The 16,980-nt window shown below is 47.2% G+C and overlaps 1 protein-coding gene across 1 annotated transcript; it reads left to right on the forward strand.

The window, feature by feature from the left end:
* Positions 1 to 5,531: 5,531 nt before the first annotated feature.
* Positions 5,532 to 12,609, forward strand: FAXDC2 (fatty acid hydroxylase domain containing 2). The gene is made up of 8 exons (XM_065734694.1): positions 5,532 to 5,579; positions 8,190 to 8,281; positions 8,386 to 8,489; positions 9,211 to 9,332; positions 9,649 to 9,854; positions 10,266 to 10,371; positions 11,194 to 11,360; positions 12,272 to 12,609. Exons 1-8 carry the CDS (start codon positions 5,532 to 5,534, stop codon positions 12,426 to 12,428), a joined length of 1,002 nt encoding a protein of 333 aa, XP_065590766.1. The 3' UTR covers positions 12,429 to 12,609.
* The last annotated feature ends 4,371 nt before the right edge of the window (positions 12,610 to 16,980 follow it).

The following is a 16,980-nucleotide window of genomic DNA, read 5'->3' on the forward strand; positions in this document are numbered from 1 at the left end:
GGTCGGCGCCTCGCTCTCGCGAGAGTTACTGCGAAGGCGCGCGGTGCGGTACGTTGCGGCTCGCGCCTGGTGCGCGCTCCCGCGGAGGGGATGGAAATGGAGGGGGCGGGGAAGGCGGAGCGCCACGCGGGGTTCTGCCGCGGCGCGCATGCGCAGTGTCATTGTCCTTGTGGAGAGTCTGCCTGGCTCTGGGCTTGTGGCGCGTGACGTGGCGGTGCGCGGTGCTCCGGGGAGCTCAGCAGTCCGGGGAGCTCAGCTTCTCCGTGCTCTGGAGTCACTGTCCGTTCACAGCGTTGCGTCTGTGACGCTGCGTTTCTGCTGCTGCTCCGGACTGCTGTCTGTTCGTTGTCTCGCGTGGCCTCAGCTGCTGCTTACTGTTAGCATGCAGCACCCACGAGAGCATCTTGGCAGCTCGATGGGCCTCTCGGGTTTGGTGCTCGTAGCGGGAGCAGCCCTGAAATGCGATGTTTTGCTGCTCGCTGCTCGCTCTCAGTTGGCCTCGGTGCTGTCAGCATCTTCTGAGGTCATTTGGTTCAGTTTATTGTGGTCGACAGTCGGTGTTTCGCCTGCTCAGCTCAGATCTGCAGTCTCTGCTGCTCTGTGACGTACACTGTGTGCTGGGTGTGCAGAAACGCATCTGCCACCTCGAGCAAAGGAAAAGTCCCGTGCATGTAAGGGGCTTTGCGTTTCGTGCTGACCTATGCTAAACCCCAATTGGGGTAACGAAGTAAACGAAGACGTCCTTTACCCTGACGTTACAGTGTAAATCCTTCAGATGTAACCCGTGTCTGAATTGAACAGAGGTTAAAAAGAAGCACTGAGGTCCGCAGAGTTCACTCTTATCAGCTGCTTTAGATTAACAGTGCTCCCACAGCAAGACCAAGTCCCGATAACACCCTGGACAACCTTTATTCTCTTGAAATGCCAGTTTCCTCTTCCTCCTTTGCATGTACCTAAATGGTCTGGAGGAGTCATGTTGCTTCATATTAAGCCTATGATAAATAACAATTAGTCGCAGCAGCTGAGAATTAAAAACTCTTACCCCACTAGGAAATAGTTTGTATTAGTCAAGAGAAAGTGTCGGTGGAAACAGTAGCACAGTCTCAAATAGAGAAATGAAGCAACAGTAAAATGAAATGGTGTGAGGCTGGGGGGGGGGGAGCTCAGGGATATTCCTTCAAGAAAATGTTGCTTGGTAAAAATATAATGGTAGGTACAAGAAATGAGGCAGAGGCAACAAGGCATGGCCACTACTCATGCTTGAAGATCTCTCTGCAGTTCTAACTGCTGCTACCTTGAGATGCTGCTTACAAAACAGCAGCAGATGTTGCTTCACCCAGGAGTGGCTGTATGATGCTAACTGTGAGAGGAAGTGGTCCTTGTTTTTCCTCCTGTGGAAAAAAAAACATGGTAAGTTATGTCAAGTAACACTCATTTCTCAGAGGTTAGTTTATAGTAGGACACTGTATATTGGGTAAGTAGTATAGATTGGGGCCACATCTGCATAATAAAGACAACACTCCTGCAAGTTACATCTTGCAATCCTGTAATTACAGACTTTATGGTTGGTAAGCATATTTAAACACAACTGAGCCCAACCACATTCTAACCTATTTGCATTTTATCCTCATAGATAGAACCAACTCCTGTAACTGTTTGATGTAGCGACAGCTGGTGAAGTTTATAGATTTAGGGAGACATGATGAAAACTGAACTGCTGGCTTTTGCCAAACTCCTCTGTAACTCACAAATAAACCTTTGACCCATTCAGTTGCACTGGCATCATCTTTGTGCTCAAAAAACGAGTTAGTGTATGGTAGAAACTACTTATCTTTAAGTTATAGCTGTCTTTTTTATTCTCAGATACAGCCATTCACTCTTGATGAAGAACTCTTACCTGCAGAGATGTATTCTGAATGCTTAACTGAGTGACAGCATGTGCATATGCACAGGGAGCAGTGGCAGAGCTAACAGTGACATGGTACTGGCTTCACATGACTTGTCTGGGAGGGGACAGCCAACTCCTGCTTGGAAACACCCCGGCGCCTGTGTCTAAACCTCATAAAGTTTCCACAGCAGTAGTGAAAGGTGAGGAGTTGTACTCTGGGCTCTGACAAAGGACCTCTCCTAGGCTACAATCAGCAGGAGGTGAGCAGAGACAGAGCTCAAAGGTATTGTGGCTTGAAAATACCTGATTGAAAAGTGAAGAATTAACAGGCAATGTCATGTGTATGTTTGAAATACAGCTGTAAGCTTTTCTAGGAACTGCTATTGCCTTCTGAGCTATGCAGAGCTTGGCATGACAGGAGACCCACCTGACATGACATCTAGCCCTGTATCTGACTGTACGGTGTGGCTGATGTGCAGCTTTTGTGGAGAGTGGGTAGGTTGTCCTTAAATTTTCTTTCTCTAGGTGTTGTACTTCCTCAGAGAGTGGAAGACAAAGTTGTTTGCTGCTGTCCGTGCACTACAAAGGTAGATTGCAGTGAAGTTCTTAAATAGAAGATTCAAGCAAGAGGGAAAAAGGAGTACCAAGCAGCTGGGCTGGCAGCCAGTCCATACTGCAGACATATCCAGTGATCCCTGCCAGCAGTGGGAACACAGTAGTGGGTACAGTACGAGGGGAAGTGGGCACTTGTGCAGTCTCAGCATGGGACGGGGAAACAAGAAATGTAAGGGGTCATGAATAATAATAGTAATGTACGTTTTTAATGTAAAAAAGTCTTTGATCAAAGCTTTCTGACAGTTTCTTTTTTTCAGTTGACATTAAGCATTTTAAAATAAGACCTGGACAACCTAGTGTTTTCTGATAGCTGAAATATAAAAGACAAAGCAGATCTCACTAACAGTACTTAGTTGTTGGAGAAATGATGAAGTAAATGGAAATTAAAGAAATAATTTCTATTGGAATTCTTTACTGCCTAAAGCTAGAGAGACATTGATTTAGAATTCCGTTTGGATCAAAATTTGTGTTAACTAGTTAGAGATAACCTCAAAGGAACTTCTATTTTAAACAGCACTGGTTCTGTGTATTGCTTGCAAATAGCTGCAGACAGCTGAGGTCTTCGCTGGTTGCTTCAGGGCTGTATAACATGCCAAAAGAGATCGGTGCCAAGCAGTTGGAAGGACTTTTTGTTTCCTGAAACAGCCATGGTTACATGAATGCTTTTGTTAGCATACCTGGTGTGTTCTGAATCAGAAAAGCTATTATTCAGCAAAAAAAGAGCAATGGGGAAAAACAATCCATCAAAATTTATCTTGTTTTAATGGAAATAATGTAAAGTTTTGTTCTGTATATGTGACAGTAAAGGTAGAATAGTGAGATTCTGGTGTGAGGGTGGGTAAGCAGTTGTGGCAGTACTGTTTCAAAATGGAAGGTTTTGCTCAACAAAAACTCCTGTGATAATCTGGTCATTTAAAAGAAAAATAGAGGAAAAAGAAACTCCTTTGCAAACTCGTAGCTAGCAATTCCAAGCAGAGTTGGATTCTCCAGTGTGACCTGCTCTGTAGCACACAAAGATCCAGTGCTGCTGTATGGAGCTGCTGGTGGTAACTGAGGCAGCTGCCCCTCTCAGATCTAAGACTGTCTATCACAAGATTGTCTAGGAGTGCAATAATCTTACCACAGTAACTATGGCCAGCACTACTTACTATACTGTCACAGCAGAATCATTTCATTGTGCTGTTTTCTGTACCTGCTGGGTGGTTGTAGAGAAGTTAGTGAGGTACACAGCAAAAGGGCAAGGGATGTGAGTTATAACAAGGGAAATTCTGACTACAGGGTCACAAATACAGGAGAAGTAGTCTAAATTTGACGTTTCAGCCTTAGTGGTGTTTTCGTAGAGATAGTCAGCACTCCTGCACTGAGAGGACCTGTGTGACAAGATGGGAACATACCATTTATTGCATAACATAAACTCCTTCATCAAGATCAGGAGGTCTTTGCTATGAAGATAAGATCAGATTGTCCCATGGCAAGTTATTTATGTTGTTCTCTTCAGACTAGCATGTTATTTGTTATTGTAACTCCTAGGAGATAGTGTTCTCTGTCATGTATACTATAGTCTCAATATATTTTGCCAATGAAAGTTTGGTTGGCAAATTTGATGCAGAGGGGGAGAAAAAACAGAAGTTCTCATGGACTTGTTCTGTTAGCTCACAAATTCTAATAGTGAAAGGGGAAAGATGTGAAATTCAAGGACACTGTGACTTCCTTAACACATAACACCTTAAGCAACAGCACTGTAAGGCACTGCTCACACATTGTTTGGGTGGGTTTTTTTAGCCAAGAAAGATTACATTAACCTGTTGATTTTTGCTACCAAAAGTTTCCCGTTTCCCATTGCATATTTACAACTTCAGTGTTGAAACAGGGGCTGGGAGTTGGGGCTTGTGATTCCAAGTGTCGGATCACTTTTTGTCTGATTTCTTTTTTCTTCCCTGAACTCTTCAACTTCGGTAGTTCGGTGGACTGCCCTCATCTTTTTCTGTCCTCGAATAAGCAGGAACACAAATAGGAGGAAGGAGTCCAGTTTTTCTCACTGCTGCCCATTGATCTGTAGGGAAACGGAGCTGGAAACACTTGCAAATAAACAGATTTGCATTTGTGAGTCTACACCAAGAAAGCTATCATCCAATCTCCTGGATAACGTGATGGTTTCTTTTTGGCAGTGTATTCCTCCTTTCTGAAACACTGCAGAGTACTCCCAAGACACTTGCTATCATCGTAAAGGTAATAGAATATCATCTCTCTAATGAATTGTTTTCTGTTTGCTCCTTAGACAGGTGCCTTGGAATCCTCTTTGTATCCTCCTGTGTTACCTTAGGTAACATAGTTTGCCTGTGCTTGATTGTTCTCCCGAGTATGAAATGCAAAGCAGATGAAATTGTGCAGCACTCAGTACATCTGTCATTCGTATTGTTAGAATTCATGTGCTTTTTTCTTAATGTCTGTGTGAAACCATAAAACTTTAAGGAATGTTCTCTTAGCTTTTGCTAATTACAGTTTATGATGAATGCAGCAATAAGAAAACAGCAACGCAATAATCCCTGTGACAGGCACAGCACACCTCCTGAAATAGATCCTTCCGTGGCCAAGGAGAGCAATTCAGACCCAGCAGCTGCTTGAACCTTACGTTTGATTCTCCTTTTTTTCTTTTTTAAATTCAGAAGTGGCAATGAGCAGTCAGGTCAGAGCCAAATGTCAGGAGATCTATTAGGAGGCAGCCACCACTCCTTTGGGTCTTAATCCTCAAACTGACAGCGGTTTCTGTCGTCACAGCTGGACTTACAGCAGCGACGATTTTCTCACCATGCTCTCAGACTGTAACTTACAGTTCCTCTGCCACGTGACTGAAGATGGCACAAGCTCACGTTATTGCAGTCAGGTGTTTTTTCTTTGTTTTCACTGTTGTCAGTTTAGCAGCATGACTTCGTTATGGAAGAGTACATGAAGTGATTTGCTGTTGTTAGCGGTATATTCTTCCACCCTCCAGCTGTACAAAGCTCACTCAGATCACTTCTTATTTCAGATGAAGAGAGACTCTGGGTATTCCACCACGGCTGCACATCAGGAGCAGGTAAAGCCTCAAAGTTCATCTTTTAAAGAAAACACTGAGCAGGTTGTTGGAAAGCTGGATGAGCTGAATAAGGTTCTAAGAGAAGTGACAGACGTGTCAGCTCTCTGACCACTTCAGCACAACTTGGAGGTCATCGCTCATCACTGCTGAAACATTTTCCTAGCGTTTTTTCCCTGCCGGTGGACTGCAGCTGGAGCACTGAGTGGTGAAAAGCCTCTTATCATTGCTTGCATGGCAAAACACCATAATACTCTGCATAGCCAGAAGCTATGTCACCTGACTGGGCCCAACGCTCAAAGCAGTGCTGCTGAACAATCAGTTTCCCAGTTGGTGTGCCCTGGTCTCTTTACCTTGCAGGTAGGAACTCTGATTAGCACTTCAGGTATTTACTAAATTGTACAAGGCCTTTAAGGGCAAGATCTTGGGTGATCAGTGGATCAGAGTTTGGAAACTTCTCCGCAGGAGTTGCTTGCATGAAGAGAAACAGGGTGTTAGCACTTGGACTTGATGAACAAGATTTTTTTTTAATGTGAACTTCTGCAGTTCGTGTAATTAACCTGCGTGGGATTCATTCACGTAATCACTACCTCACGTGCAGTAAAAGCACAGCCTGCAAACAAGGCAGTTTCAACTATCAGAGGGCTTTGAAAATAGCTGAAGTGCTGAACTTAGGCTGCTCTCTGTCCTGCCTCAAAGCAGGACCCCGAGGTGGATCAGGAGTCATTATATTTTGTGAATCTTTGAGATCTTCAGCTGGAGGATGCTACAGAATCACATACATTTGGTCCAACTAAGAATTCTGACTCTCTGAAACTTGGGAGTTTTTCTTTGATAGCTCTGTCTGTCATCTCAGAAGAAATAATTTGTTCTGTTAGAAAACTTGACATATTTTATAGCTTTTCATACTTTTTTTCCTAAAGAATACCTAAATGGTGCTCCAGGCTTTAAAGATTAAGAAATTCTTACCTACTATCAGCATGCATTAGTGTAACATGGACAACATGGTACAACTGCAAGCTTGTGACTTAGGACAGCAAACGCCCAGCACCAAATCCAGCACGTACTGCTGTGAAGCTGGAACAGATGATTTCCACTGGCCTTGCATTTGCAGTGGAGTACACCCACTGATAATGCTGGCAACTGATTGTATTGCTTTCAAGGTAAGCCTATAGGGCTCACTACCATGAAGCTGTAGGGCAAGAGTCCAGGAAATTACTTTCTCCTCAGCTGCCAACTTGACAAAAAACAAGATGATAGGAACAGATGTTTGTTTCGGTGAGGAAAGTTTCAGTGCTAATGAGCAAAGTTCTGTCCCGGGGCAGATAAATATTGCTGACAAGTTATGGGCAATGTTTAATATTCTGTAGCTGTCCCAGAACCTGAAAGAGCTCCTAATGCTGAAAGCTATGTTGAGAAGGCTCCTCCATATTGCATTACCCAAAACACACCTGCATCCAACAGCTACTGCTGAGCTGCCTCTCTTGTTTGTCCTCTCTGATGGGAGAGGAACAGGACAGCAGCTATTAATCATGCTATTTTTACTCCGGTTTGTTTTGGCAGCACAACAACACAAATAAAAAACAGGAAGGACAAAGTTATGCACAAGACACTAGCTGGTTATTATACTATATTGTTTTAGAGTTGCATTTGTTTTTTAGTCATCCTGCAGATAAATATAATGCATAGTCACCTGAGGAAACTCAAACTAAGATTTCTGAACTCGAGTCAATCTCAACTAGGGCAATGCTAGAAGATAAATAGTTAATTATGTATTTCTTATATAAATGTTTTTAAGTATTTATGTGTTCAGATATATTGAATACCACTTTTTGAATTCTATTCCAAGAATCAAAAGGGCTCTGATAATTTTCTGATTGTTTTGTGAAGTTCAAGTCCTTACTGTGCTAAAAGAATCATGTTAACATCACAGTGCTCTCCCACTGCACACAGGAAAATTCTTCTAACAGATAACAATTCTGTGAGTGAGAGCAAGGGTTTAGAGGACACTGTACTTTCAATAAGTTGAGCATTTTAATCCTGGTTATTGTGCAGATGGCACGTGGTGCCTTCCAGACAAGTTGTACTCCCAGTTCTGGAATTGAGCTGTATCTGTGATGGGCTAAAGGCACAGCACAAGGCAAAGTAATGCCCTGTATTACACCTCTGTTACGGGGAAAAGGATGAGCTTCTGGGCACATGAGCCTGCCTTCAGAATCAGTCTTCAAAGCTAAAAAGGGAGTTGAGACAAGGAGCTCCATCACCTGAGCACAGCAATTCTTCATCACTGCAGGAGGAGATCCTGTTGCATACTGAGAGGGAGAATACTGGCAGAGTGGGGAAGGTGTTGTGATGGATCACTGTTCCTTTCTCCATGGTCTTCCATTCCGACTGTCTGAGTAGTCCAGAAGCCCTTTGCATTACAGTTCAGGTTCTGAGAAATCTACCCAATAAAAATGGGGAGGGACAATTCAGTGGTCCTTAACAGCTTTACTGTGTTGTTCAGAGTATAAAACAACACAGGCTGACATAGCCTGTACCACATACATTTCAAATACAGAAGCTCTAGTACAGTACAGCAGCACACTCTTAACTCTTGTTGCTTATGCACAGGAAGAAAAGCTCTGGGTTGCTGTGAAGATGTCTGCCCTTGTCCTTGGCTCAGGCCTGCTCATATTCACCGCCTTAATGAACTCTGTTTCTTGGTAAGATTGTTCAGACAAACGGGGCTTGAGGAGAAGCATTACTGTGGGGAGGGGATAAGTGGATTGCGAAAGGATGAGTGACTGAGAACACTTAACTCCCACAGGTGTGTGCAAAAGATCTGGGATACTTCGGGCTACTTCTGGCAATCAACATGGCTGAAGCTCTACTACCTGTTGGATGGACGGGAGTGGTCACTTTTCCTCTTTGGTGAGTTCTCCAGGTTAACAACTGTTGTTGTACAAGGAACCATCCATGCAGTGCATCTAAACCAGAATATGGACGTGCCATCCTAAACTCACTACTTCCTGCACTGAAAAGCATGTGTAGCCTTCCAGGCCAGCTACAGCTGACAGCAAAGCCATGCTGCCTTGGCAGTGGTTCCTCATTACACAGGTTAAAAATGTCATCTTTTTGCTGCTGCTGAAAGCACAGAAGTAGCTTCCCTATGTAGACATACTCTTTGCTCCTGTGAGGAAGGAATGACACAGAAGAACACTTCTGAAAACTGAAGTAAAATTAGTGAATTTCACGCTTGCTGTGGCACATACACAACCTTTCTCCATCTGTAATTAACTGTTGGTGAACAGGCTCAGCGGGGATGTTGCAAGGTCCGAAGGATCAACTCAACCTTATCCAATGTCTGTTTAAAAGTCAACCACGAGGGTAGTTCCCCAACCTCCCAAAAAAGCTTACAGTTTTGGCAGATTTTAGCCTATGGGGCTCTTGTGCAGTTTAACCTCCTCACCACTCCCTAAATGTTAGCTGGGTTTCAGAACCTACCCGTATTCTATTTTAAAGCATCACAGTGCAGGGTTCCCAGCACACGTGGCTCCTAGTAAAGCCCTGTGGATGCTGCTCCATTGTATTTTTTAATCTCCCTGTAGCTCCCGAGGTGTTTATGTATCTCTGTCTCCTCCTCACATCTCAGGGGCTGCATTGGTTCCTAGCCTTGCTTTCTGGTGCTTCAATGGCATTCTCATGGTGGCTGATGTAACAGGAAAGCCAACTTTCATTACTCAGTATCGCATTCAGCTGGGCAAGAATGATCCTGTAAGTATTTCTCAGTGTGCTTCTTCTGCTGGCTGAATACTTTAGGTCAGGAAAGGGGAGAACAACTGCTTATGCTTTTCTCTTCTAACCAGATAGGATCCAAAGAGAATCAAGCTAAGTCTTGTGTATCTACTGCAGAGGAAGGCAGTTCTTGTAATTAAGCTGCTGTTTAGATCTTGATGGTCTGCTTGTTAAAAAGCTGATCCTACAGATAACTAATATGGAAACAGCCAACAAATCTTAAAGCTCTTTATCCTTCTAACTCAAATCCCTAGTGCTTCTGATATAGCTCTGAATCCTGACTTCTTTTCTGCAGGTGGACACACAGAAATTGCGACAAGCCATCAACACAGCGCTGTTTAATCAGTTCTTTGTCTCCTTTCCCATGCTCGTGCCCATGTTCTATGTAATGAAATGGTGGGGCAACACCTTCAGCAAGGAATTACCCACTTTCCAGTGGTTTCTTGTGGAGCTGAGCATCTTTACCTTAATAGAGGAAATCCTCTTCTATTATTCACACAGGTGAGCTGAGCACAGGAACAGGACTGTGATTTGCCCCCATGCTGTTAAGCTGATACCCATCTCTTGAAACAGCAATGGTCCTAGTCCACTCTCTTCCATCAGTCTTATATTTAACGAGTCTTATTTAGCGAGTCTTCCACTAAAACACACTGCCAAGTCTGAGCAGATCAGTCTTTCACAGACTTGAATATGGGATGTATCGGAACTTAACTTTAACATCAACCAGCAGACACTGACACCATTGGATGAGGGCTCAGTGCTAACGAGAGGAAAACAGGGATCCTACACTGTAATTCCTGGCTGCTCTAAGGTCTATTTTAAATAGGCACAAGCAAGCCTCCACGGGAAGTTCTGTTACTCTGCATTCCTTTCTCACAAGGAAAACTACATTTCTTTGTTTTCTCTACTTAGGCTCGTGCATCTCCCACTCCTCTACAAGCACATTCACAAGAAGCACCACGAATGGACAGCCCCCATTGGCGTGGTCTCCATTTATGCTCACCCATTAGAACACATAGTAAGTACATTCTCCCATGGTCACCTTCCACTTCCCGCATGGAGAGTTGTTTCCATGGGATGAGGAGCAGTGATAAGAGAAGCAAAGCAAATGCTTCCTTGGAATCTTAGAAGAGGAAGCTGAGCTGCATTTCCAGGAAGCCTGGCTGTAGAAGTGCTGCTCTGCCTGTTTGTACTGCACTTCACTTGCTTTAAGAGCACAAATCCAACGACCTCCAGTAGATAAGGAAATATCTGAATGGTGTTTCCTTGAGCACGGAGCTTCAGAAGCGTCCACTTCTAAGTACCATCTCCTGTTAATAAGAGCTGCTCAGAGCTGCTATGAGTCTCCCTCTGACAGTCTCTGAGTAGAAGAATGACTTTTTGGTGCAGTAAGCTTATGATCTGGGCACTGAGCTATTTGTGCCATGGTAGGATGCAATGAAGCAATGCAGATGGGATCATCACATCGCTGCACATGTCCACACATCACGTGGACTTAGTACCTTTTTACAGCTCGATTTCCCAAGAACAGCTTCAGCAGTATTCCAGGGCAAAGCTGAAATTCTCCCCTCTGACTCCAGGGTGAGTTGCTAGAATCCTGCTCCCTCATAGCCCTGGTTTGTTCTCAAATGTAGGGATCCTAGACACTGACTATATTCCAGGGTTGGCTCAGAGTAAAGTTATGTCTTTGATATGTAGTTTTAGTAAGGTATTTTCAGAGGGATCTGCCCTTCATGCTGTTGGCACAAAACTAATAGACCCAGGTGAAGCAATGCAGCTCCTAGAGGAGAGCCTGCTCGGTCTGACTCCATTAACGAGGCAGTTTGCTTCTCTTTTCTAGCTCTCCAACACGCTGCCTGTCATGACTGGCCCGATGATCATGGGGTCTCACATGGTTTCAATCACAGTGTGGTTCTCCCTTGCTCTTGTAACAACAAGCATTTCCCACTGTGGCTACCACCTGCCCTTCCTGCCATCGCCGGAATTCCACGACTTCCATCACCTCAAGTACGTCCTGGCTTCCCTTTCCCCTCCTCCCCGTGCCCTGTCCCTGCCTGCAGACACAGCTCCTTTCTGAGGGCCAGGTGGTTTTGCATCACTCACATACAAGCGGAGAATCCTACCTGGTTCACCTGACGGCAGACCAGAATGCTGGCAGTTCCTAGCTTTGGTTTTCAGACAATTCCAGCTGCCTTCACACACAACTACCATCCACCCTCCATCAGCTGACTTGGACAGCTTATCTAAAGCACCAACGCAGCAGCTGAGTCCAAGTGTTTCAGGTGTCCTAAGGTGATGTGGGAGGAAAGCATGTAGCATCTAAGGTAGCAGCTATCACCTGGACATTCCCCAGCACAAACACAAAGACAAACCCTTCTTGGCAGAGGTTCCCAGCCCAGAACAGGGTTCAGGGATACTTACCAAGATAGTGGAAGAACAGCCTCCATCTCCCTGCTGTGCGTTAAAACTCACACAAACACTTCCTCAAGCAGCTTGCTTCTACCTGCAGAAACAGAAGATGTGGTAGTTCCAATGCAACCTATGTGCAGGGCAGCACTCAGAACGTGGGCCCAGTTCTTGTTACCATTTCACCTGCAGCTCAGCCCGGATGCTGATTGTGCAGAATGGCTGTGCCAGCATCTGTGCTGGGAGCACAGCAGCTCCACGTCTCCGGGCAGGATGGGTGCCCAGCTGCTCCCACAGCTCCAAGCTGCCGGGCAGTTGTTCAGGGTTATTGTTCAGGGCCACTGATTCTGGATAACGATGTATCGAGGGCTTCATCAGAGCTGCGAGGAGCACAAAGACAGCAGCAGCCATCAGGTGAACAGCTTATCAGAGCTCCGAAAGGAGATGGAAATAGGAAGGGTGAGGTAACTTCAGTAGCTTCCAGTGACGTTTATTCTCCATTTGATTTCCAGGTTCAATCAGTGCTACGGAGTCCTGGGAGTGCTGGATTACCTGCACGGAACAGATGAAGTGTTCAGACAAAGCAAAGCCTACGAGAGACACAGGGTCCTCCTCAGCCTCACACCGCTCTCCAAAAGCATCCCTGATACACCCAAGAGGGCAGGGTGAGCCCCACCAGCCTGCAGCTCCTGCAGAGCCCGGGGACAAGAAGAGGAAGAGACCATGATTTACACTGGTATTCTACTGGGGAAACAAGTGATTATTCACAAGTAATGAATCTCTGAACTGAACTTAAACGTGGTATTTGAGATGACTGCACCTACCGTGTGTTATTTTCCACCCGAAGCATGAAAAACTACTTCAGTTATTTCTAAGCCACTGCACTGCTTCTTGCTGCCTGTGTGTGAGCAAGATGCATTCTAGGCTATACAGGTTCAGGAGCTGCTGAATTCTCATTGTAAAGGCTGTAACAGCTTTTCATTGGCCGTGCCGTGGCCTCTTCCAGCAGCACTCTGTAGCAATGCCAGTAAGATGCTGTAACTACACACCACAGGAATGACACCCACTATTTTCCCCAGACTCAGCTTCACCTGATGTCAGAAGGCCGTGGACGTGCGATGCTTTGTCCTGCCACCCCAGGACGTCGGTGTGACCGTGGCCGTCCCCTTCACGCACAGCACAGGCCTGCTTTCCCCTCAGCAGTTCTTCCACTCTGCTGTAAAATCTAGAGTTTATCCCACAGGATAGAGAAGGACAGATGAGAGCTGATGTGCTTTTACTGTTCGCTTTATACAACAGGCCTCCCAGTCACTGTCCCCACAGGAAGGGAACTACTCAGCCTGGAATCCAACTGACACCAGCCCAGCTCCTCCTGCCAGGCCCCAGCAGTGTCAGCCCAAAGCAGCAGCTCTCTTCCTGCACTGTCCTCCAACCACTCTGCACCAGCACAGCCCACAGTCCTCTGGGGAGAACACAAAGCCCAGACCGCGTCTGTCTTTTGAAGTTTTTATTTTTATACATTTTTTTTTGTATTAAAAAGGAAAAAGCATAATTACCACAAATTACAAAGGACTAAAGCATTACTAGAATAATGAATCACATCAGCCTAGAAAGCAGATACTCTGAATAATATTAATGTTATAATACAAGCTCTCATTCAAGTATTTTACATTTTTCTCTTTTCCTTTTATACGCGATGGTGATCCTAGCACGTGGGTCAAAGATTATGTACTATCGACAGAAGATGGATCATGTACAGCGGGCCATATTAACAAGGTTTTCCTCCCAACTGATAGATGGTGTGCGATGAGTCATTTTAAGTTTGTCTCTACGATAAATGCGGCTGAAGAAGGTTGCACACACTTTCTAGTCTGGGGAACAGAAGGCTGAGGTCGGGGCATAGCCAGGCTGAGAAGGGCCAGCACATCGAACCATCACCCCGTCGTTCCAGCCACCGAGGCAGAGGTCTTATCCACGTGACCGGAGCGGGTGGGAGCAGGCAGGCAGAGCCTCCCCAGGGCACAGCTCAGCGCCAGCTGCTGAGATCCAGGGATTTCCAACCCCAGCGGGAGCGGGACAGGCTGGGAGAGGAAGGGGGAAGCGGGGCGGGCTGCCTTCCCTGTGGGCACACACCTGCACCAGGGAGGCTCAGGGACCAAGTGCTGCCACCACCCCCCCACCCACCCACAGGAGTGCCACTGGGAGATGGGCACAGGAGGGCAGCGAGGGCCCCGGGTGACCCCGAGCGCTGCGGGGGAGCGGTGGTACCTGGGCTGGTCCATGCTCTTCTGGAGCTTCCCTCCGAGGGGATGTGCTTGTCACAGATACGTCGGTCCTAGGTTCAAGTGTCTGCAGAAAGTGAAGCTGTAAACTGCTCACTGAAACGCTGCCCTCCAGGCACCCACTCTGTGCCACTGAGATGAAAAGTTGCTTGTTGGTTTTATTTTTCTTTTAAAAAGGAACAAACAAAAAGGTATTCCACCTGTGCTGGGAACTGAAAGAGTCAGTGAGGCATTTAACATCAAGTGTAGCAACCCTCTCGTGAAAGAGCCTAGCATCCATTTCTAAACAGTGACAGTGACATAACCAGTCTCAGAGGAAACAGGAGAACATAAGCATTGCAAACACAGCTTGCTACATTTACAGTTTTCCTTTTTTTTTTCCTTTTTTTCCTTTTTTTTCTTTTTTCTTTTTTTTTTTTTTTCCTTTTGATAAAATAACTGGAAAGGCATTGACAGCTGAAGGCCCCCTGTGCCCCACCACGCTGAGCGTGCAGACGCGTGGCAGCGCTGAGCTCACGGACGGTCCTTACAGCAGTCACCAGTCTGAAGCAACACGAGGGGACCCATGGGCTACAGCAAAAAGCTGCCGACGGGTGCAGCAGGGGGAGGGACAGACAGGCAAATGGAGCAGCACTACTATTATTATTATCTTCTCTTTCTTTTTCCCCTCTCACCCCCCCCCAAATGAACATGGTTAAGCAACGAAGTCTCCTCTGAAACACACCGTCCACCTCCACTGCTGACCCCTGCCAGAGGTTCGGGGCTGCACTGAGTGCCTGCAGCCGTGCAGGGGTCAGCACTGCAGCCACGGAACGAGAGCACCTGACTGCTCAGATGGCTCATTAACGTGTCATCTTGATGAAGCATACAAACTAAAAGCAAGGCCAAACTCCTTCCTCAGCAGGAGGACAAGAGAGATCCAAGCAATACCCCTCCCTGGACAGCTGTCCTCTTTCCCTGGGGTGGTGAGCCACACGCAATGCCTGATGCACATGGCTGCACAGGGTGTGCACACAACAGGGGGAGCACCCCAACCCCGTCCCCACACCCGCTGCAGGATACGAGGCAGCCCTGCACAGCTCAGCCCCGAGCAGCCCCACAGGTGCCTGCAGGTGTCATCACTCACCCTGCAGCACAAGCAGCTGCCTCCCGCCCCAGCAGTGAGCACCAGCTGAGCAGGATGACTGTTTCCATCCTCCCCTCACTCTCTGGAGATGCTGCTGTCCGATGGAGATGCCACAAGGCACACATCAGCACGCAGTCTGCTGCCCCCTAACCGGGGCCACCAGTGGCTGGGATCTCCCCTCTGACCTCCTGCAGAGCTGCCCTCAGCCACACCAGTGTGACAAAGCACTGACCCAGAGGGGAAAACTCTTCCGTGCCAAGACCAGACAGAGCCTTAGCCTCAAAAATTGGAGGGATAATTTAAGATCAGTTCAGGTTTTGGAAAATTCTCTGGGACATTTCTTAGCCTCTTCTACCACCTGAGCAATTCCACGGCCTGCTCCACAAGGAGCATCTCCACAGCAGGAGTTCATTGCTCCTAGCTCCTTATCTTGTCCACCACCCAGAAGCAGATCATCAGCATTCAAAGAACACGAACCAATGAGAAGAACACAGGGAATGCAGCAAAGACCACGTGAAGCATGTTCAAACCCGCTGCCATTTGCATACAACCATCAAAACTTCTCTAACAGCTCCAAGGCTTTTCCTTCCCAAAGCAGTGCCAAGCCCTGCCACACCCACAGTGCCAAAGATCCAACTCAGCTCACAGGAGAAACGTGGACATAACAGTTGAGGCAGCAGTTGTATCAAAGCCACTTGCCAGCCCAACCTGGGTACCACAGGGACACTTGGAGCAAGGTGAGGACCCAGACACGGCACCCCAAACCTGGGCTCCAAGAGGTACTGAGCTGCAGAGCACTGATAGCAGCACATGGACCAGAGCAAGATCACACCACGGGGAAACACAGCTGCCCAGTCTCACTCAGCCCCCAGCTATGCTCTCAATCCCAAGTTCACAAAGCTGCCCCTATGGACCAGTTTGCCTCTCCCTCACCCATAAAGCAGCACTTTGATGCAGTGTCAGTTTGGGAAGGCAACATCAGCCAGGGGCCCAGCAAGCAGCTGCAGCCCCTCCAGCCCCTTGCCCATCTCAGCACCTGGTCGCTCCCACCTGCAAGCTTTGCAGCCACACAGACACAGCCAAAGGAAATGGCTCCTTCCTGCAGCTACAAGACACAGGGCTGTATTGACTTCAGGATACTTTCAGGGAAATGTTTGTTACCAGCTTCTGATTTTGCAGAGGACAACACAATCAGCTGCGTCTTTCCACAGCCCACTGAGCACCCGCTCCTCACCACGCACACAGCACACTCGTCTCGACCAAGCCAGCTGCAAAGCACAGGTCCTGACCCAGAGCACACAGCAGAGCAAGCAGCTCTGGGCCCAGGGCACAGATCTCACCCCTGGGCCATACCCCCACACGCAGCCACGTGTTTGTGAGAGGCCACAGCTCAGCTGGTGCTGCACAGAGCAGCTCCCAGGACACTGTCACAGCTCCCAGTGCAGGTACCCAGGCAACAGCCCTCCTCCTGTGGGCAAGGCTCCACTGCGGACACAGAGTGAGATTCGCTGGCTGACAACAGCAGTTGCACTGTGCCAGACAACAGCATCAGGTGGCATGAGGGCGCTGCCTGCCCTCCCAGCACCGAAGTCCCTGCAGCTGCTGTGACACTGCTCACCTGCACAACCTGGGCTGCCCAGGGAAGGCTGAGCAATGACACAAGTGCCCACAGTCACCGCTGCAGGGAGGATGCTACAGTGGTACGTACACAACGTAGGGCTTCCACTACTTGGTGAGCACAAGTCTGGACTATGAGTGCCCTCAGTGCCTTCCCTGCAGGAGCAGCCCGAGGAGCTGTGGGGGCAGGTGGGCA

This window comes from Cyrtonyx montezumae, unplaced genomic scaffold (assembly GCF_038088225.1).
Source record: "Cyrtonyx montezumae isolate F1298 unplaced genomic scaffold, pur_monq_1.0 scaffold_18, whole genome shotgun sequence".
NCBI classification, from domain to species: Eukaryota; Metazoa; Chordata; class Aves; order Galliformes; family Odontophoridae; genus Cyrtonyx; species Cyrtonyx montezumae.

What these genes read in the sequence shown, in the direction of transcription:
- FAXDC2 (XM_065734694.1), top strand. Translation starts at nt 5,532, where the DNA reads ATGAAGAGAGACTCTGGGTATTCCACCACGGCTGCACATCAGGAGCAG. An exon ending in AGCTGGGCAAGAATGATCCT is followed by an intron (nt 9,333 to 9,648) that starts GTAAGTATTTCT and finishes TCTTTTCTGCAG; the next exon opens with GTGGACACACAGAAATTGCG. An exon ending in CTCACCCATTAGAACACATA is followed by an intron (nt 10,372 to 11,193) that starts GTAAGTACATTC and finishes TCTCTTTTCTAG; the next exon opens with CTCTCCAACACGCTGCCTGT.